General features: G+C 38.8%; 3 protein-coding genes across 4 annotated transcripts in view; 1 reads left to right on the top strand and 2 right to left on the bottom strand.

The window, feature by feature from the left end:
• LOC108415618 (protein NLRC5-like) overlaps nucleotides 1–16,097 on the bottom strand; it is an 802,877-nt gene that overhangs the window by 528,275 nt on the left and 258,505 nt on the right.
• The window catches only part of LOC108415395 (NACHT, LRR and PYD domains-containing protein 3-like), an 843,678-nt gene that overhangs the window by 593,951 nt on the left and 233,630 nt on the right, over nucleotides 1–16,097 (top strand). The gene's annotated exons all lie outside the window — the stretch shown is intronic.
• The window catches only part of LOC108416164 (NLR family CARD domain-containing protein 3-like), a 46,580-nt gene continuing 38,600 nt past the window's right edge, over nucleotides 8,118–16,097 (bottom strand). For both annotated transcript variants that reach the window (XM_037540861.1, XM_037540862.1), the window contains 2 exons: nucleotides 9,571–9,744; nucleotides 8,118–8,611 (listed from right to left, as the gene is read on the bottom strand). In XM_037540861.1, the coding sequence (XP_037396758.1) occupies nucleotides 8,605–8,611; nucleotides 9,571–9,744 (181 nt within the window). In that variant the 3' untranslated portion in view covers nucleotides 8,118–8,604. The remainder of the gene's footprint in view (nucleotides 8,612–9,570; nucleotides 9,745–16,097) is intronic.

Below are 16,097 nucleotides of genomic sequence, written 5' to 3'. Positions count from 1 at the left end.
TAGCCCTTCTGTTTATTTAGGTTATTAACTTACAGTAGTAATTCAGACTGTTGCATAACAATGAGAATACTGCTACTAGTAATACTAATAATGTGGAATAGTGCAGCTGTAGTTGAGTATTTGATTCAGAGTGACACAGAACAAGAAGGATAAGGGTAACAGTAGTGTTAATAAAATGCAGCCTAATACGATATAGATGTGAATATTTTGATCAGTTTTAACTAATGTTAACTAGACTACCTTGTGTCTGTGAGATAATGGTACATTACAAGTCGAAGTAAGTGAAGGCTGGGCACTCTGTTTGGTGATTTATTTATTTATTTTTCCCTCAAATTTGAATATAAAGCGAACACAGATGGAGTCTAATCATACCTGACGTTAGTATATATCTTCTCCTTTCTTTAAAGGGTATATAAAACCTCAACTCCAGTCTATGTTAAAGCTGTTTAAAGACACAGTGAGCTGCAGTTTCCCATTCACTTCTATTCAAACTGAGCTGAGTGTTTTCCCCACGGCGTGGCCACGGCCTAAATGCACTCTGTCGCTATACTTGAACTTTAAGTGATTACTTTAAATGCTTGAAAAAAAAAATATATAGAATTACAATGATCTTATAATGACCTGTCAAAGTACCCCTGGACAACTGAAATGGTAGTGTGCTATGATCAGATCACAAAACAATCAATGAGAATGCTCTTAGTGCCATTCAGAATGAATTGGGTTAATGGGTTTTTACTAGTGATGTCAATCGATTAAAAAACAAATCAGATTAATCACAGCAGATGTCTGTTATTAATTGCAATTAATCACACTTTTTCTTCTCCTTAAAACTAAGCTTTTAATATTGGGTATTTAAATGTAATGAGTGGTATCAAAGTTAGAATAATTTATATATATATCATTTTTAATGCTGGTATTTCCGTGTATGCTTGGGAGGGAGACAGTAATAGTGTAGTGTGGTTTAGGACTGGCAGACTAGATCCTTTTTTACTGTATTGAGTTACAGTTAACTCAACAGTAATGTGCTGAGGTACTGAGTTTTTTTTCAGCTTAAATAAAAGTAATCTACTTTCTGAACTCGACAGTAAGCAGTGCTATGTTTATATTGTCAGCAAGCTCTGTAAAGTTTGTCAGATTTTAATCTGTGATAAAAAAAACACGTTAAAATATCAAGATTACCTGCTTGAGTAACTGCTTTAACTTTCATAGCCCTAGTTTTTACACAAGAAATTAAAAAATTACAAACCTGCTACTGTCCCAGTTTCGTTTTCAAAGAAGATCAATGAACGATGGATCTATGTAATTTTTTTATTAACAGGAGCATTTCTATGATGGCGAAAAGGGCACAGGATATTTAGCATGGCGCCTGAAGACGATGTCCAGGAATAAATCTCAACGACCAGTTAAGGCAACCACAGTGCCACAAGCACAAGGACCAAATCGCAGAAGATCAGGAGCATCAGTGCCTGAGCAGCTTGATGGAGATGCCTGCCAGGAAGCTATATCATTTCTTCTTCATTGTCATGATGAACCAAGTGTGTTTAAGAAGATGAAGATGACCTTTGAACATCGCTAGAACCTAGTGCATGACCTCACAGAGAACCACAGATGTCCTCAAAACATTCCCACGTTTATTAGATGTCAAAGGACTAGTGAGTTGTGCATTGGCTTTTAAAGTCCAGTCTTTGATTTGGTTTGGCTGTTTACAGTGCATTGACCACTGATACATTTGTATGTGTATTTGATCAACAGCTGAATCAAGACTTTGTGCTGCTGTTTGGTGAGGAAACATCCTCCAGGTTACTTGAAATGTGAGACACGACCTTCAAGCCGAAGGTTGTCGAAGAGTCCAAACACCTGACTAAGTCAACCGAGCTGCACCGACTTCTAAACGCTGCTGAGAAACATGCAGAGGATGATGACACCAGTAAGTAAGACAGTCTTGGTATCTAGTCAGTTGGCTAGTGTTTTGTCTTTTGCGTATTCCAAATGCATATTAATGATGGTGAGTTAATGTTTGTGTCTCCAACCCCCCACCCACTGCTTATTAGACTGGGACAGTGACATGGCTTCTTTGCTGCTTCTTCTCCATCTCTTGCCACCGACAGCAGGACGAAAGAGAATCAACATTAGTGCCAGTGATGCAGAGGACAAAATGGTGCACTTTCACAAGGTCTATATGTCTCATCTGCTAAAATCTCATTGGGCCAAATCTCATTCATAGCAGTTGAAAACTTGCTGTCGGTTCCTCCCACTGTTCTCCTTGACAGTTAAGATTCTAACAAGTGTTTTACTGAGCAGGTCGACTGTGTTTTATTAAAGGAGAACTTCAGTGTGAAAAGGACTTTGGGTGTAGTGAGACATAATTACGAGTACTAACCTTTGTTGAATAGCACACCTCATTTAGAACGGGCGCTATAGGGCATATTTTTGCCCCTGCAGAGAAATAGTTGTTTCCACCGCTGACAAGCTCAAAGTATCTCCACACTTCTTTGGTAGAATTAGTAGAAAAATATGCCCTGTAGCGCCCATTCTAAAGCCTGTTTGTAGAAACTGAAAAAGATGCTGGATTTCGGGATGTGGGGGGCGAGCAGAGGTGTGCTATTCAGCAAAGGTTGGTACTCTTAATTATGTTTCACTACACCCCAAATCCATTTCACACCGGAGTTCTCCTTTAAGCAGCAAACCCAGAGTGTGGGTAATTAGCTGAACTAACATTAAGGTGTTCATGTTCTGTTTTTTAGTCATGCTGCAGCATTGATGAACATCTGCGAGGAACAGAGGGTAAACAACCTTACATCCTTGCTGTCGGCCGGGCTCAGAAGAGAATCCACACGTTCTACATCGTTGTGGACAAGCAGCTAATCCCTTGCCAAGCCACCAGATCCTTGGGTGCCTTTGATGAGCTGTTCAAGTCTCACTACGTGTTCAGTCTTTCTTATGATGAGTTCCTGGTCCATTTCTACACATTTGTGCAGACAACAGTCTACAGCACTGACATTACAACAACAGATGGGTCTCCAAGAGTTCGTGAGTTTCGGGCAAAGCTTTTCAACTAGGTTAAATGTTTAAATGTTTAGATGTGATCAAAGCAGACAGTCTTGTATATTATAAGCCCTTCAATTTACAAAGAGCCTGTGGTGAAGATGAAAGCCTATATATTGTACCCATGTTTTCTTTGTAACTGTGCTCATGTTTCAGTTGTTCCCAATCTACATGGTGCTTGGGAGGTTTTTCTTTTGAATAAAGAGTTCAAAATTATTTGTTTTTTGTATTCATTTATTTTTTTACTATTGAGCTTTGTGAATCAACAAATTCTAATCTTATGTAAACAGATGGTAAAGAGATGTGTTGCATGCTAGTGTTAGTACTGATGTTCTGTGGCCTTGCAGATGAGTAGATTTCAGAATTTCGTGAAAACATTTAAGATGGGACTGTACAGCTTTTAATATAGTGGTAAATTCACATGTTGTAAAACTACAATAACACAAAGGTAAGAACTTAGTTTAGTGTCAGAAATACACACTTGAGTGTCATAAAGCAACACTGTGTCAGAAATGAACACTCAGTGAAAAAGAATAACACAATTTAGTGTTAAAAATACACATTTGAGTGTCAGAACAACACTGTAAGTGTCAGAAATTAACACTATAAAAGGGGTTAAATTTTAACACTATTCAAAGTGTAACTTTAACTCGGAACAGGTGAGAACTATATAAACACCGCAATAGTGTTAATTTGAACACTATGGGAGTTAAATGAACACTGGCGATTTTGCTGTGAAGATTACAGACTAAATAAAGCCGCGCAGTGAAAAACAGACTAAACACTTCTCTAAAAGTGCGCAGGCAGCAATAAATGATCGCTTGTCTTGCAGGAAACACGAGCTAAAATGGAACTTTACAAACAACGTTAAGCTTCAAACAGAACACTGCAGTTATAAACACGCTCAGCTAAATGTGCGCACCTTTTATCACGATCACTTAAGTCTTAAGTAGTGGCTCAGAAGTTTGTGAACCAATGAAGTAACATCAGTAATTATGTAATGATGACGTCAACCTTAAGTGCAACTTTACATCAGCAGATATTTAACATACAACAGCGCAATAACACAGTATTAATGTTCTATGACTTTATACAGCATCCAACTGTCATCAATGATCAGAATAATGCCCCAGAAATAGAGGCTACAGAGTCACAGCACTGCCTCTAGTCAGCACAGCCTTATTTAGCTTGTTATGCAGATTTGGGGTGAAATGATCAGATCAAACTGTTCAAAAGGCCACTTTATACACTGTCAGCACAAAAGAGTCTCTAATTGAATTGCAGGCTGTTTTAAGACCAACTGTTCTTCAACTCGACCAGGATCCTGAAATGTGGTGCAGAACATCATTGAAACGTCGCTGAATTTTAAAAGAGATGTTGACAAATAGCCGCTCCTGTTTCATGTGATTAAGCGTCGTTCAAAAGCCCATTGCTCTTCAATCAAAGTAGAAGCTGATTGAAAAGTTCCATATATTTCCAGAATGGACAGCCTACTTTGACTATCCCAAGACTTTGTTCTCCAAACCAGGAATATTATGGGGAGAGCTTTGCACCATCCTTTGGCACGAGGAACGTCCAGATTCATAGCAGCATCTCCCCCCATTGTGGTGAGCCATATTCAGTGCACAGGTTACTCCAAGCATTACTGCAGTCTGGTGCTACTGAACTGATGTTTCCTACAATAACAGCGTCAGTGTCTTCATATTCTCCAAGAGCTCCACCCTCTTCTGATGACGTAAATGCCCATTTCAGTGCTGCGCTGGTCTCTCAATACGAACTCACCATGAATGTCCTACAAATGAGATCTTGTATTAATACTAAACTCCACTGAACTCTTGCTCCATAAAGATGAAGTTCAGCTTCTCATTTGAGCTCTTCTAAATACTTCCAGGCACCTCCGACAGTTTTCAAATATCAAATTCTTATTTTATGATGAATGTAAATATTCATCATATTGTGCATATTGTGGCAGAGGGAGTTTTTTCTGGATCAGATCATTTGTGGCACATGAACAGCAGACAGTCTGACTGTCATCATCATCTCATGAATGAAGAGCTGCTGAGGCTCATCCATGTGACAGAAACAGATTCATCTTTAAACAATAAAGACATCAAACTGACGAAGGTGAATCCCGTCTACATGAAGAACAAACTGCCATCAGTGCATCCAAAGATGTGCAGAACTAAAAGAAAGATGTTCTGGGTGTGAATCGCTGAACAGCTGACTAGAACTTCCACAGCACGAAGCTCACAGTCCAGTAAAAAACGCTTCTGCAGTGTTTCTATTGGACAGATCCTGACTTCTCAGTACAAACATCTTCCTGAAGGACTTTTCCACACGTCTGTTCCACACGGTCCACAGTGCCGTGTTGTTTCCTCATCAGGAACAGCATCTGGGATCATTCCAAAGCAGTCTGCATGGAGCCAACTTTCCCAAGTTCCCCATTCTCTATAATTAGCCCAACAGAAGAAAGTGTGTGAGGACAGTACCACCAAATTTGAAACTCTAACAGTTTAAAGTTTGAGCGTCAGAACCATTTTCAGAAAATGTCTTAAAAACATGAATCAGTAAAACAAAGCAGTGACCACACCAGAAACAACTGTCCAGATCTGTAAGTCATGTGGAGGAAACACAAGAACAATTTATTTCTAGAAACAATTCATTAAAATTCAGCCGAGGCTCATTTTATTAAACTAAAGTTTGTAGTGAGTTTGTCCTCAATGATGTGAAGCCTGGAGCCAATTCAGCACGTAATAATAATAATGATAATAATAATAATAATAATAATAATAATAATAATAATAAATGTGGGAAACAGTGATTATTAATGTCATTACGAAAAAACTGTAATTTTGTTTAGTGAACCAGAAACAATTTACTAACAGACCAATCACAGCTCAGCACGTCATTACTTGCGAAAGGCTTTTTATCTTGTTTTAAATCTATTATTATTATTATTATTATTATTTATTGTTATTATTTGATATATATTAATTATATTATTTAATTTCAGTTAATATATGTTTATTTTTTCAATAATAAATCAATTTGATTTATTTTAATGTAAAAATAATAATCATGGTCATCATAATAAATAATGTGCATTATTTAAAATAATGGTTATAATTATTCTTAGAATTGTAAAATGAATTAATGATTAAATAATTCATTAGTAATTATTCTAATATATTTATTTATTTACATTATACATTTATATTATACATTTGTTCGTTAATATGTATTTTATACTATTATGTTTATGTAATTTTTTTTGGATTAATAAAAAAATAAAAGTTAATATTTTTTGTTTATTTTCAATTTAATTATTCAATAATATAAAAATGTAACTTGATTTTTGCTTTATTTTAATGTTAAAACAATAACAATAATCATAATAAAAATACATTTATTTACATTATTGATCATTTTAATAGCTGCAAAATAAAAACGGACTAAATAATAATTAAGTGTTAATTTATTAATAAGTATTTATTGAAGAATATAAGAGGAATGTTGGTGGCCCTTTCAGTAGAGCTGCCAATAATCAAGCCTGGGTTTGTCTAGTTTAATTGATCCCAGTTAGTATCTAAATGTGGTTAACTGGTTGATTGAGGAACACAGGGCCAGTTGGTTTTGGAGAACTTTTTATTATTTTGTCTTAAATTACATTTTGTTTGAAATGTGAATCAATTAATTTTGACAAATATACAAAATAAAAGACATTATGAGGCAAATACGTCTTCATGGCTCTGTAAACTGCCTGCCGAACTTCTGACCACAAAGTTTTGAAGATTTTCAGTAAAGTTTGATTTTCAGTGTTGCTGTTTAAACAAAGTGAATGAATCCTGTAAATGGAGAGAACAGAGACAGAGACGATCCTCTCAGTGAAGGACTGACTGAATTAAGGTCACTCCACCTTGATCGGTCAGCTCTAAGGAGCTGCTCGGACAGTTTCAGTATCCATCCAGCTCCATAAACATCTGGGAAGTTCTGCAAGAGGCATGACAGAACAAACAGGAGGAAGCTGTAGAAAAAGAGTCTTTTGGTATGAAGGTTGTGTTTGCAGTAAGGATTTATTTTAAACAACATGTAGATTTGATTCGTCTTTAGTTTTTGTCATGAATCTCTTCGTGACGTCGTTTTAATCAAAATAAAATGTGATGTTTTTATTAATCAAAACCAAAAAAGACACATGATGTTTTTAAGGCTTTTAGGTGTCCTGAGATTTTTGAGGCTTTTCCTCCTCAAAGGAATTTTGTTCAGATGAATTTTCAGGGATTCTGTCAACAGCAGTAATTACTGCCACCTGGTGGACATTCGGACTGAGGTCAGCGTTTTCTCACAAGAGTCAAAATGGAGCAAAGATCACACTGATGGTGCTTTTCCACTTCATGATACGACTCAGCTCAGCTCTGCTTTTGGTACCAGCTACATCCTTTTCCCCTGCAGGTACAGCTCCCCATCAATGTAGCTGGTTGTCATAGCAACACCACATGCACCTCCCATGATGTTAAGGAGGAGAAACTTGAGAAAGTAAAACATTCAGGTCTGCCAGTTTTTGAGCTACACAGACATTCTGCCTTTTTGTTTAAGGACTCTGTGAAAAGACTTTGTGAGGTTTGTGTCCAAAGTCTTATGAGCTTATCCAAACATAATATTGGAGTGAAAAGCTGGTGGTTCTATGCTGCTTCTCCATCCTGCTTAAAACATTTTGCTCTGGTTGGAAAGTCGATGTTTGTTTGTTCTTGGAAGGTTTTAATCTCACCAACTTTAACATGAAATCAGATATTTGGAGTTTAACTTTAGGCTCTGACTATAATGAGCCCAGACTGTTATGTAGACTAAATTATCCAGAGCCTGACAAAGCCGGGATTTACTATGATCACCTTAACCTGTTACCATGGAAACCATATTGTCTATAGCTGAGTGTTGCAGTGATGACCTCAGGCTGTTACCAAGTACACTGAACCACCTTAGGCTAACACAGCTGACCTTTTCTGTGATGACCTCAGGCTTTCACCATGAAGACCACACCACCCCTTGGTTAAAATAACTGGGCTTTGATATGATCATTTCAGGATGATTTCATGTCCACAGACTTTTATTATTGAAGTGTAGTGAAGAAAAACAATGTATAAAATGATTTAAAGGCATTACATAAAGTACATATCAAACTCAAACTGAATACAGAATAACTGACCATGAGGAGGAAAACTACAACCACGTATACTATGTATCTGCTTAAACAGTGCAGATCAGAAAGTCTTGATTTCTAGAGTGAGTTGATGAATGTCTGTCAACGTTTCCACTGGTCTGAGAGGGTTGATGTTGAGCCCAGGTGCTTTGGGAGGAGGAGAAGCATCTTGTGTCCTGCTAAACAATGTGGGGTCGTCCTCAAGTGTCAGGAGTTTGACAGACGTACTGTCCAAGCTGCAGCCACTGTTATACAGGAAAACAACTGACCAAACTTGACCACCAAGACTGGTTCTATGAGACGTCGTCCTCTGCTCATAAGCCCTGAGTGTGAGAGGCTCCTACCAGTTAATGTGTGGATCGTCTTCAGATGCTGTAAAACACAGAATAAGACAGAAAGTCAGACATGAAGACACTTTTTACAGCCAGTCAGACTCAACATGCAAACTTTGTACAAGGAATCAAAACACAAGACAGAACAATGAGACCCTCACAAAGCCATTAAACATCTCTCTCTCTCTCTCTGTCTCTTTCTCTCTCTCTCTCTGTCACTCGCTTGCTCTCTCGCTCTCTCAAAACTCTCTTTCTCTGTTTCTCCTCCTGGTGCAGGAGGAGGCTGGTGAACAAAGTCTGAGCTCCACATTATTCCAGATCAACTTCCACTGGGTGAAGGTCTGGATGGACTATGAACCTGGATCCATATCACTGAAACTTCCTTAAACCCTAAATTAAGATCTGACCTGTTCAAGTCAGGATTTTGAACAAGTTCATATTACAGAATGTTGCTACTTCCTCTAGTAAGTGAAGGAAGATCTCCTCACAGCAACCCTGCAGTCAGAACGGTGCTGGCAGTATATCAGTCAGAATTACTGGGCTGATATTAAATCTATTTAATCTGTCCATCTTCACATTCGAGCACATCACTGCCACTTTAACTCTTCAGTCCTTCCAATCTTCAGATCAATGAGTTACAGCTGCTCCCAACAAAAGGTCCCCAAAGGAGTCACTGACATTATGTTACTCTTCAATATATCAAACACCACCAGCCCACGAATACAGTACTGTGCAAAAGTCAGAGACCACCTTATTTACATAATATCCAGTCAAAACAGCCAATAAGCACAAGTTATTCACTTTTCAGGAGAATTTTATGAGATTAGATAAACGATAATGTACTTGAATAAGGAGGAGAAATTTAATGTAAAACAGGTTAAAAAAAAATCAGATCAAGATCAGGACTCTTAAGGTCAGGGTTCTGTTGGAATCAGGTATGGATCAGCTTTTCTGTGAGCTGCATGTAAACAACAAATGCAAAGCAGGTCATTAACTTACTGTAGTTTCTCCAGTTTATAGTGAGGATCTTCTAGTAGAGCAGAAAGCATCTTCACTCCTGACTCTCCTGGTTTATTGCAGTTCAGATCCAGCTCTCTCAAGTGTGAAGGATTTAATGTCAAAGCTTTAACCAGAGCTTTACAGCCTTTCTCTGTAATACTGCAGCTCCATAATCTGTAGAGAGATGGAGAAAAACGTCCTCATATTTACGGTTCTGCACACAACTACATAAACAATCTATACAAACACCAACATCTCACACAAGCAATTAAGAAGAAGAAAAAACCGCATAATTAAATTCATTCTGTATGATCCTCTCATATAAACAAACACACATCAAAGAAGAAAAGACAAGACAGAAATGTAGAACATGATATTTTGTGGGGGAGATTTTTTTGTTAGAGAGACATGAAGTGAGAGATGAAGTGTTTATGTACAAATGTAACTTCTCACTTTATTATTATAAACAGAAAATAACGTACAGTAAAGAACCTCCCCTTTGGGGTGACATGGTACTTTGTCAGGCGCATCGCCAACATCATATTAAATAAACTCAATGAAATAAACTCAGTCTTTATTCATCAAAGCTGTGTTTGGTCTGATCTGATCACTAAATGAACTCGTGCTAATTTCATACAGTGTTTTTTATTGATCAGTTTCAAACTCACATCTTGTAAAAAAGCTGCTTGTATTCTTACCCTGAGCTTTGGTTGACTTTAGCCTGATAGGGGTCCACAAAGTCTGTTCTTACAAACCCCATAAAGGACGGGGCGGCACAGAATAGCGCCCTCAACTGATCTCAGCACGCAAACGACTCTTTCCCACCGCTGATGCGGCTTTTACTGATCTATTTACTAGTGCAGACCTTCCCCAAACCCCCACATCCTTCCTCCAATGACGCCAATACACACAGACACACACACACACAGATACAATATATACAAAGTGCTCGCTGCACGGAAATCAACAGACAGATTCAACCCTCCCGTCCGCAGCTCTCCATGAGCGAGAGGTCAATGGCGGAGAGGTCATGTGCTGAAAGACACGCGGAGACCCGGCGCTCTCAAGCTCCACGTACAGCTGCTCACCACTCGTCGGTTTGGCTAGCGGTTGAGTCCTGGGTGACACCTTCCTTCCTTCTGTCTTTCCGTGAAAAAATAAACCCACCAACAGCAAAAGTCCAGATCCAAACAGATCCGAGGCGAAACTGGCCGCGCTCAATCACCAGGCCCGAGCTCTCTCTCCCGCCATCTTCCTCACGCTTGTTCTGGATTCTCCTCTCCGATTGGTAGACTGGCCCATCTCGCCCCGCCCACAGGCTACGTGGTTTCACCAATGACAATCGGAATTGGCCGCTTTTCCTCCAGCAATCCATTATGAAAGTCACAGGTACAGTAAAATATACTAAACGCGCTTTCAGTCTGATAAATGACTCGCTATTAACTCCCCAACACTATTATCAATATCATCTACAACACTAATAACAGGAATAAACATAGAAAATATCAATATTACTAATAAGCTGTTCACATGGCAACTCAGTATAAAACTGGATGAACTCGTTTTATATGAACACGGACATAAACAAACACAGCAACTGTTCAATTTACAGACATTTTACACTTTTATGTTCTATACGACTGACACACCCACAAAACTATACAATACAAAACTAGAGCAGAAGCTGCAATAATACAGCATTTAATACTGTTATTACAGTAAAAACACACAAAACACTGTTTAACATTAGGAGAGGAAGAGAATGTTTTAGAGAGAGAGAGAGAGAGAGAGAGAGAGAGAGACAGAGAGAGAGACAGAGACAGAGAGAGATAGAGACAGAGAGAGAGATAGACAGAGAGAGAGAGAGACAGAGAGAGAGAGAGACAGAGAGAAAAAAAAGAGAGAGACAGACAGATTGCGAGCCAGAGAGAGAGAGATAGAGAGACAAAGAGACAGAGAGATAGAGAAAGAGAGAGAAAACGTCTATTTTATTATTATTTTAACATTTTACTCGTATTTTAACTGACTTTGACAATAAAAGCTAAAGCTAAGCTAAAGGCTAAAGCTAAAGCGTCAGTTGACCGCTGACTTTTGAAAAGTCTCCCCAACATTCTGAGGCAGCTACATGCAAATGAGCTCTCAGAATGAGCCAATCAGAAGGAGCAACTCCACAAGCCCTCCATCTGAGACCTCGACATCACACCCCTCACTATCCAGAACAGCCAGATAGGCAGATGAGGCACCGTAACAACCCCAGCCTCCCGCCAGCACCAGCACCTATGACAGGAACACACCCTGCACCACTGCCCCAGGGCCCTGCTCCACCTCCGCATCAACTCCAGACCAGGCCAGGAGCACTGACCTACGCTCAGACTGTCAGCAGACCAGCAAACTCTAATAACTCTGAGCTCAGAGACACACAGCAGATGCTCAGCCAAATCTGCACTAGTCTAATGGGACAGGGTCTGTGGTAAGAGTCACATTACCATAAAGGTAAAGGACATTAAAAAAAGTATATAACTCAATTTAAGTTCAGTGGTTAAGACGTCAAATTCTACTTTCAAAGTATTATTTATTATTTCATTATTTTCTCATTTCAAAATAAATGAATAGTAACACACTTCAGCTTGAACAGAATGACATCTTTTCACATTTCTGTATGGAATATTTAAGGTTTAAACTCTTCATTTGGTTTAAAAAGTAGAAACCCTGATTTTTTAAAGGAAGTAAGAAATGTTGATATATTACTTTTGCAGGAAACATGGTGTAGAGGAGAGGAACCCACTGGTTGTCCCCCAGGCTACAGGGAGTTAGTGGTCCCCTCCACCAAGTCAAAAGGAGTGACTCAGGGTAGAAACTCAGGGGGGATGCTCACATGGTTTAAATCAGAACTCACCAATTCTATTGAAACAATAAAACAAGGACAAACTAATCTGTGGTTAAAAATTAGTAAGCAATTAATCCCAACACCTCAAAATCTATTCCTTTGTGCAATATTAGAATCCCCCTATTTCAATGAAGAAACCTTCCCAAATCTAGAAACTGAAATCAGCCATTTCCAAAAACCACGTAAAAGGCCATGTAATTATCTGTGGGGACCTAAACGCAAGAACAGGAGACCAACCAGACTTTATCAGCACTCAAGGTGATCACTTTATAACAGGAGAAAGTTTTATATTTCCCTCTTACTCCCCCAAGAGAAAACTGCGACAAGTCAATAAACGCACATGTGAAGAACCCACTGCAGCTCTGTTGAAGCCCTGGGTCTGTACATTGTAAACAGACGGCTGCGAGGGAACTCCTCTGGTCAGCTCACCTACATCTCAGCTCTAGGCAGCAGTATGGTGGACTACACTATAACAGATCTGGACCTGACTTTCCTGAGAGCCTTCACAGTCAAGCCATTAACACCCCTCTCTGACCACAGCCAAATCACTATATACCTGAAAAGAACAGCTACAAATGATAATTGGCAAAAACCCAGCCCAATGTACAAACTCAGACCACCCCTCAGGTGGGCTCAGGACAGCACTGAAAAATATCTCCACGCTATCAACAGTCAAGAAGTCCAGACCCGTCTTGACTCCTTCCTGTCAAACATCTACTCCGAAATAAAGAGAGTCGAGGTGGTTCTGGAAAACCTCAACAAAATCTTTGCTCATGCAACACAAATTTAAAATCTGACTGTTAAGAAAAACAAATCAAAGAGCTCCCAGTCAAACAAAGGGTTTGATCAGGACTGCTAAAAAAAAAGAGGCAAGAAGTTTATCCAATCAGAAGCACAGAGAACCGCATAATCAGGAACTGTGTACAAAATACTGTGAGATACTTAAACAATATAAATGCATACTGAAAACAAAAAAGTACAAATACACACAAAATCAAATAAATTACTCTGAGAAATCACTCAACTCAAATTTATTCTGGGACCACTGGAAATCACTAAACAGAAAAAACCAAGATGATATAGCAGTTAGAGATGGGAATATATGGAGAAACCATTTTGGGAATTATACAGAAGTCCATCAGTAAATGTAGAGCAAGAGAAAATATCTGGAAAATTACAAATACTTCATAAAACAATTAAGGACTATCAAAATCTACTGGACTTCTCCAAAGACTTCTCAGACTTCTCAGAAGAATTAGAAGAAAAACTCCAACCCAATAAAGCCTGTGGTACAGATGGCATCTTAAATGAAAAGCTAAGAAACACTGACCTTAAATTCAAATGGGCTTTTCTAAAACTCTTCAATCTTATTTTAAATGTAGGCCATTTCCCCACAGTCTGGAACGAGGGGCTCATCACCCCCATATTTAAATCTGGAGACAAACTTGACCCAAACAATTACAGAGGAATCTGCATGACCAGTAACCTGGGAAAGGTCTTCTGCAGCTTCCTCAACACTCGAATAGCTCACTTTCTAAAAGAACATAATGATCTAAACAAAAACCAGATTGGCTTCTTACCAAGTCATCAAACATCAGACCACATCTTCACTCTTCATACACTAATCGATAAACATGTAAACCAAAATAAAGGCAGAATCTTTACGTTTCATCGACTTTCAAAAAGCTTTTGACTCAATTTGGCACAATGGATTATTTTATAAACTCACTGAAAGTGAGGTGGGGGGTGGGGGGTGTACGATGTTATTAAATCTATGTATTCTCACAGTAAATGTGCAGTGAAGATTGGAACAATCAGAACTGGGTTCTTTCCACAGTCGTGAGGAGTGAGACAGCTGCAGCCTGAGCCCCACCCCGTTTAACATGTACATCAATGAACAGGCTGGAAAACTTGACCAGAGTGATGAAGAACCTGGACTCTCTATGGGAGATACAACAATTAAGTGCCTCCTCTAGGTGGACGACCTCGTCCTACTGTCACCTACCAGAGAGGGGCTTCAACAAAGTTTAGAAATCTTGGACAACTGTTGTACAAATTGGGCTGTAGAGAGAGAGAGAGAGAGAGAGAGAGAGAGAGAGAGAGAGAGAGAGAGAGAGAGAGAGAGAGAGAGAGAAAGAGAGAGAGAGACAGAGAGAGTGAGAGAGAGAGCGACAGAAAGAGAGAGAGAGAGAGAGAGAGAGAGACAGAGAGAGAGAGAGAGAGAGAGAGAGAGACAGAGAGAGAGAGAGAGAGAGAGAGAGAGAGAGAGAGAGAGAGAGAGAGACAGTGGAGAGTGTGTGTGGTTATGTGAACATTGCGTATGGTTATGATCTGCACGTCACAAAGAGCAGAAAAAATATCTACTATTTAATTCCTACGTACAAAGTGCTGATCAGAGAACATGTGGTTTCTGTGTAATTACTATGGACAAAGTTACACTATTTACAGTCCTGTTACTACAATGTTACAACACTGTTACAGAGAACTTACCAGTAAACATACCAAGTAATACTGAATGTGTTACTGTACTGAAATAAAGGGACTTAATCTCATTTATTCTACTTCTAATTTAGATCTACTTCCTCTGTCACATATGCAGAAACTTACAGAAACACTGAATCACTTAAAGCTGAAATATTCCTGGAATTTCTCACATTAGTTACTCTGTACTTACACACTGAACTGGATCATTATGCACTAAATATTACTAGTAAGTCCAACAGATCATTAAATCCTGAGTAAGTAGTTACACATACCTGATACTCTTCATGTAGTTTTAGTAGTTTGTTATGTAAATTAATATAAATGTTCAAAATACGTTCCAGAAACCACCAAATATTTACTTATTAAATACTAGTTACTTACTGTAACATCATAAAAAGATCTGCCCAGTTTCCAGTCAACACTCTCATACTTTCTCTTTAACCTGGGAACCTTTTAAACACTATGAAATCAATGAATAATCTGCTGAATAATCTAATCTGTTAACGCTGCACAATCACAAGACGACGCCCGCGGATCTTAAACATGGAATCTGTTTAATTATCAGTATGTAAGTCGAAGTAAAACACAATCTCAGGAAAATCCAATATTGTAGTCCCAAAACCAAACAGGGCTCAAAAACTGGAATAACCAAAACACACAGGCAACCGGAGCAAAAGGCCAAACCAAAAGAGTGAAATCCAGAAAGCAAAAGGTTCAAGACACCAAGTCAAACGGTCAGAAAATACTGGACAGTAGTAAAATATAACACCTCACAAAGAGCAGAACAAACCGGGACTATTTAAGCTCTGAGACAAACACACGCACAGGTGACCTGACCTAGAAATCAGGTGACTGAGAACAACGCAGTTACACCTGATTGGAGGAACTGGTGACGTCACCGGGACTGGAATTATGGGAAATGGAGTCCTGGAGCGTGCTAGCCAAGGGAGGAGATCCCAGAATTTTCCGACAGCAGTGAAATACATGAAGGTACTGAAAGGCTGAATCACTAAAACCTGAAATACACCTGGTATTTCTCACAACAGCTCCTCTGAAGTTAAAAGGTAAATATGAAGGATTTACAAGTAACACTTCATATTTACCTTTAACTTCTGAATAAGTGCAGCTGGAAGTAATTAGTAGTGTGTTATGTAAA

This window comes from Pygocentrus nattereri, chromosome 9 (genome assembly GCF_015220715.1).
Source record: "Pygocentrus nattereri isolate fPygNat1 chromosome 9, fPygNat1.pri, whole genome shotgun sequence".
NCBI lineage: Eukaryota > Metazoa > Chordata > Actinopteri > Characiformes > Serrasalmidae > Pygocentrus > Pygocentrus nattereri.
The sequence above is the reverse complement of the archived record's forward strand: the minus strand, read 5'-3'. Positions and strand labels throughout refer to the sequence as shown.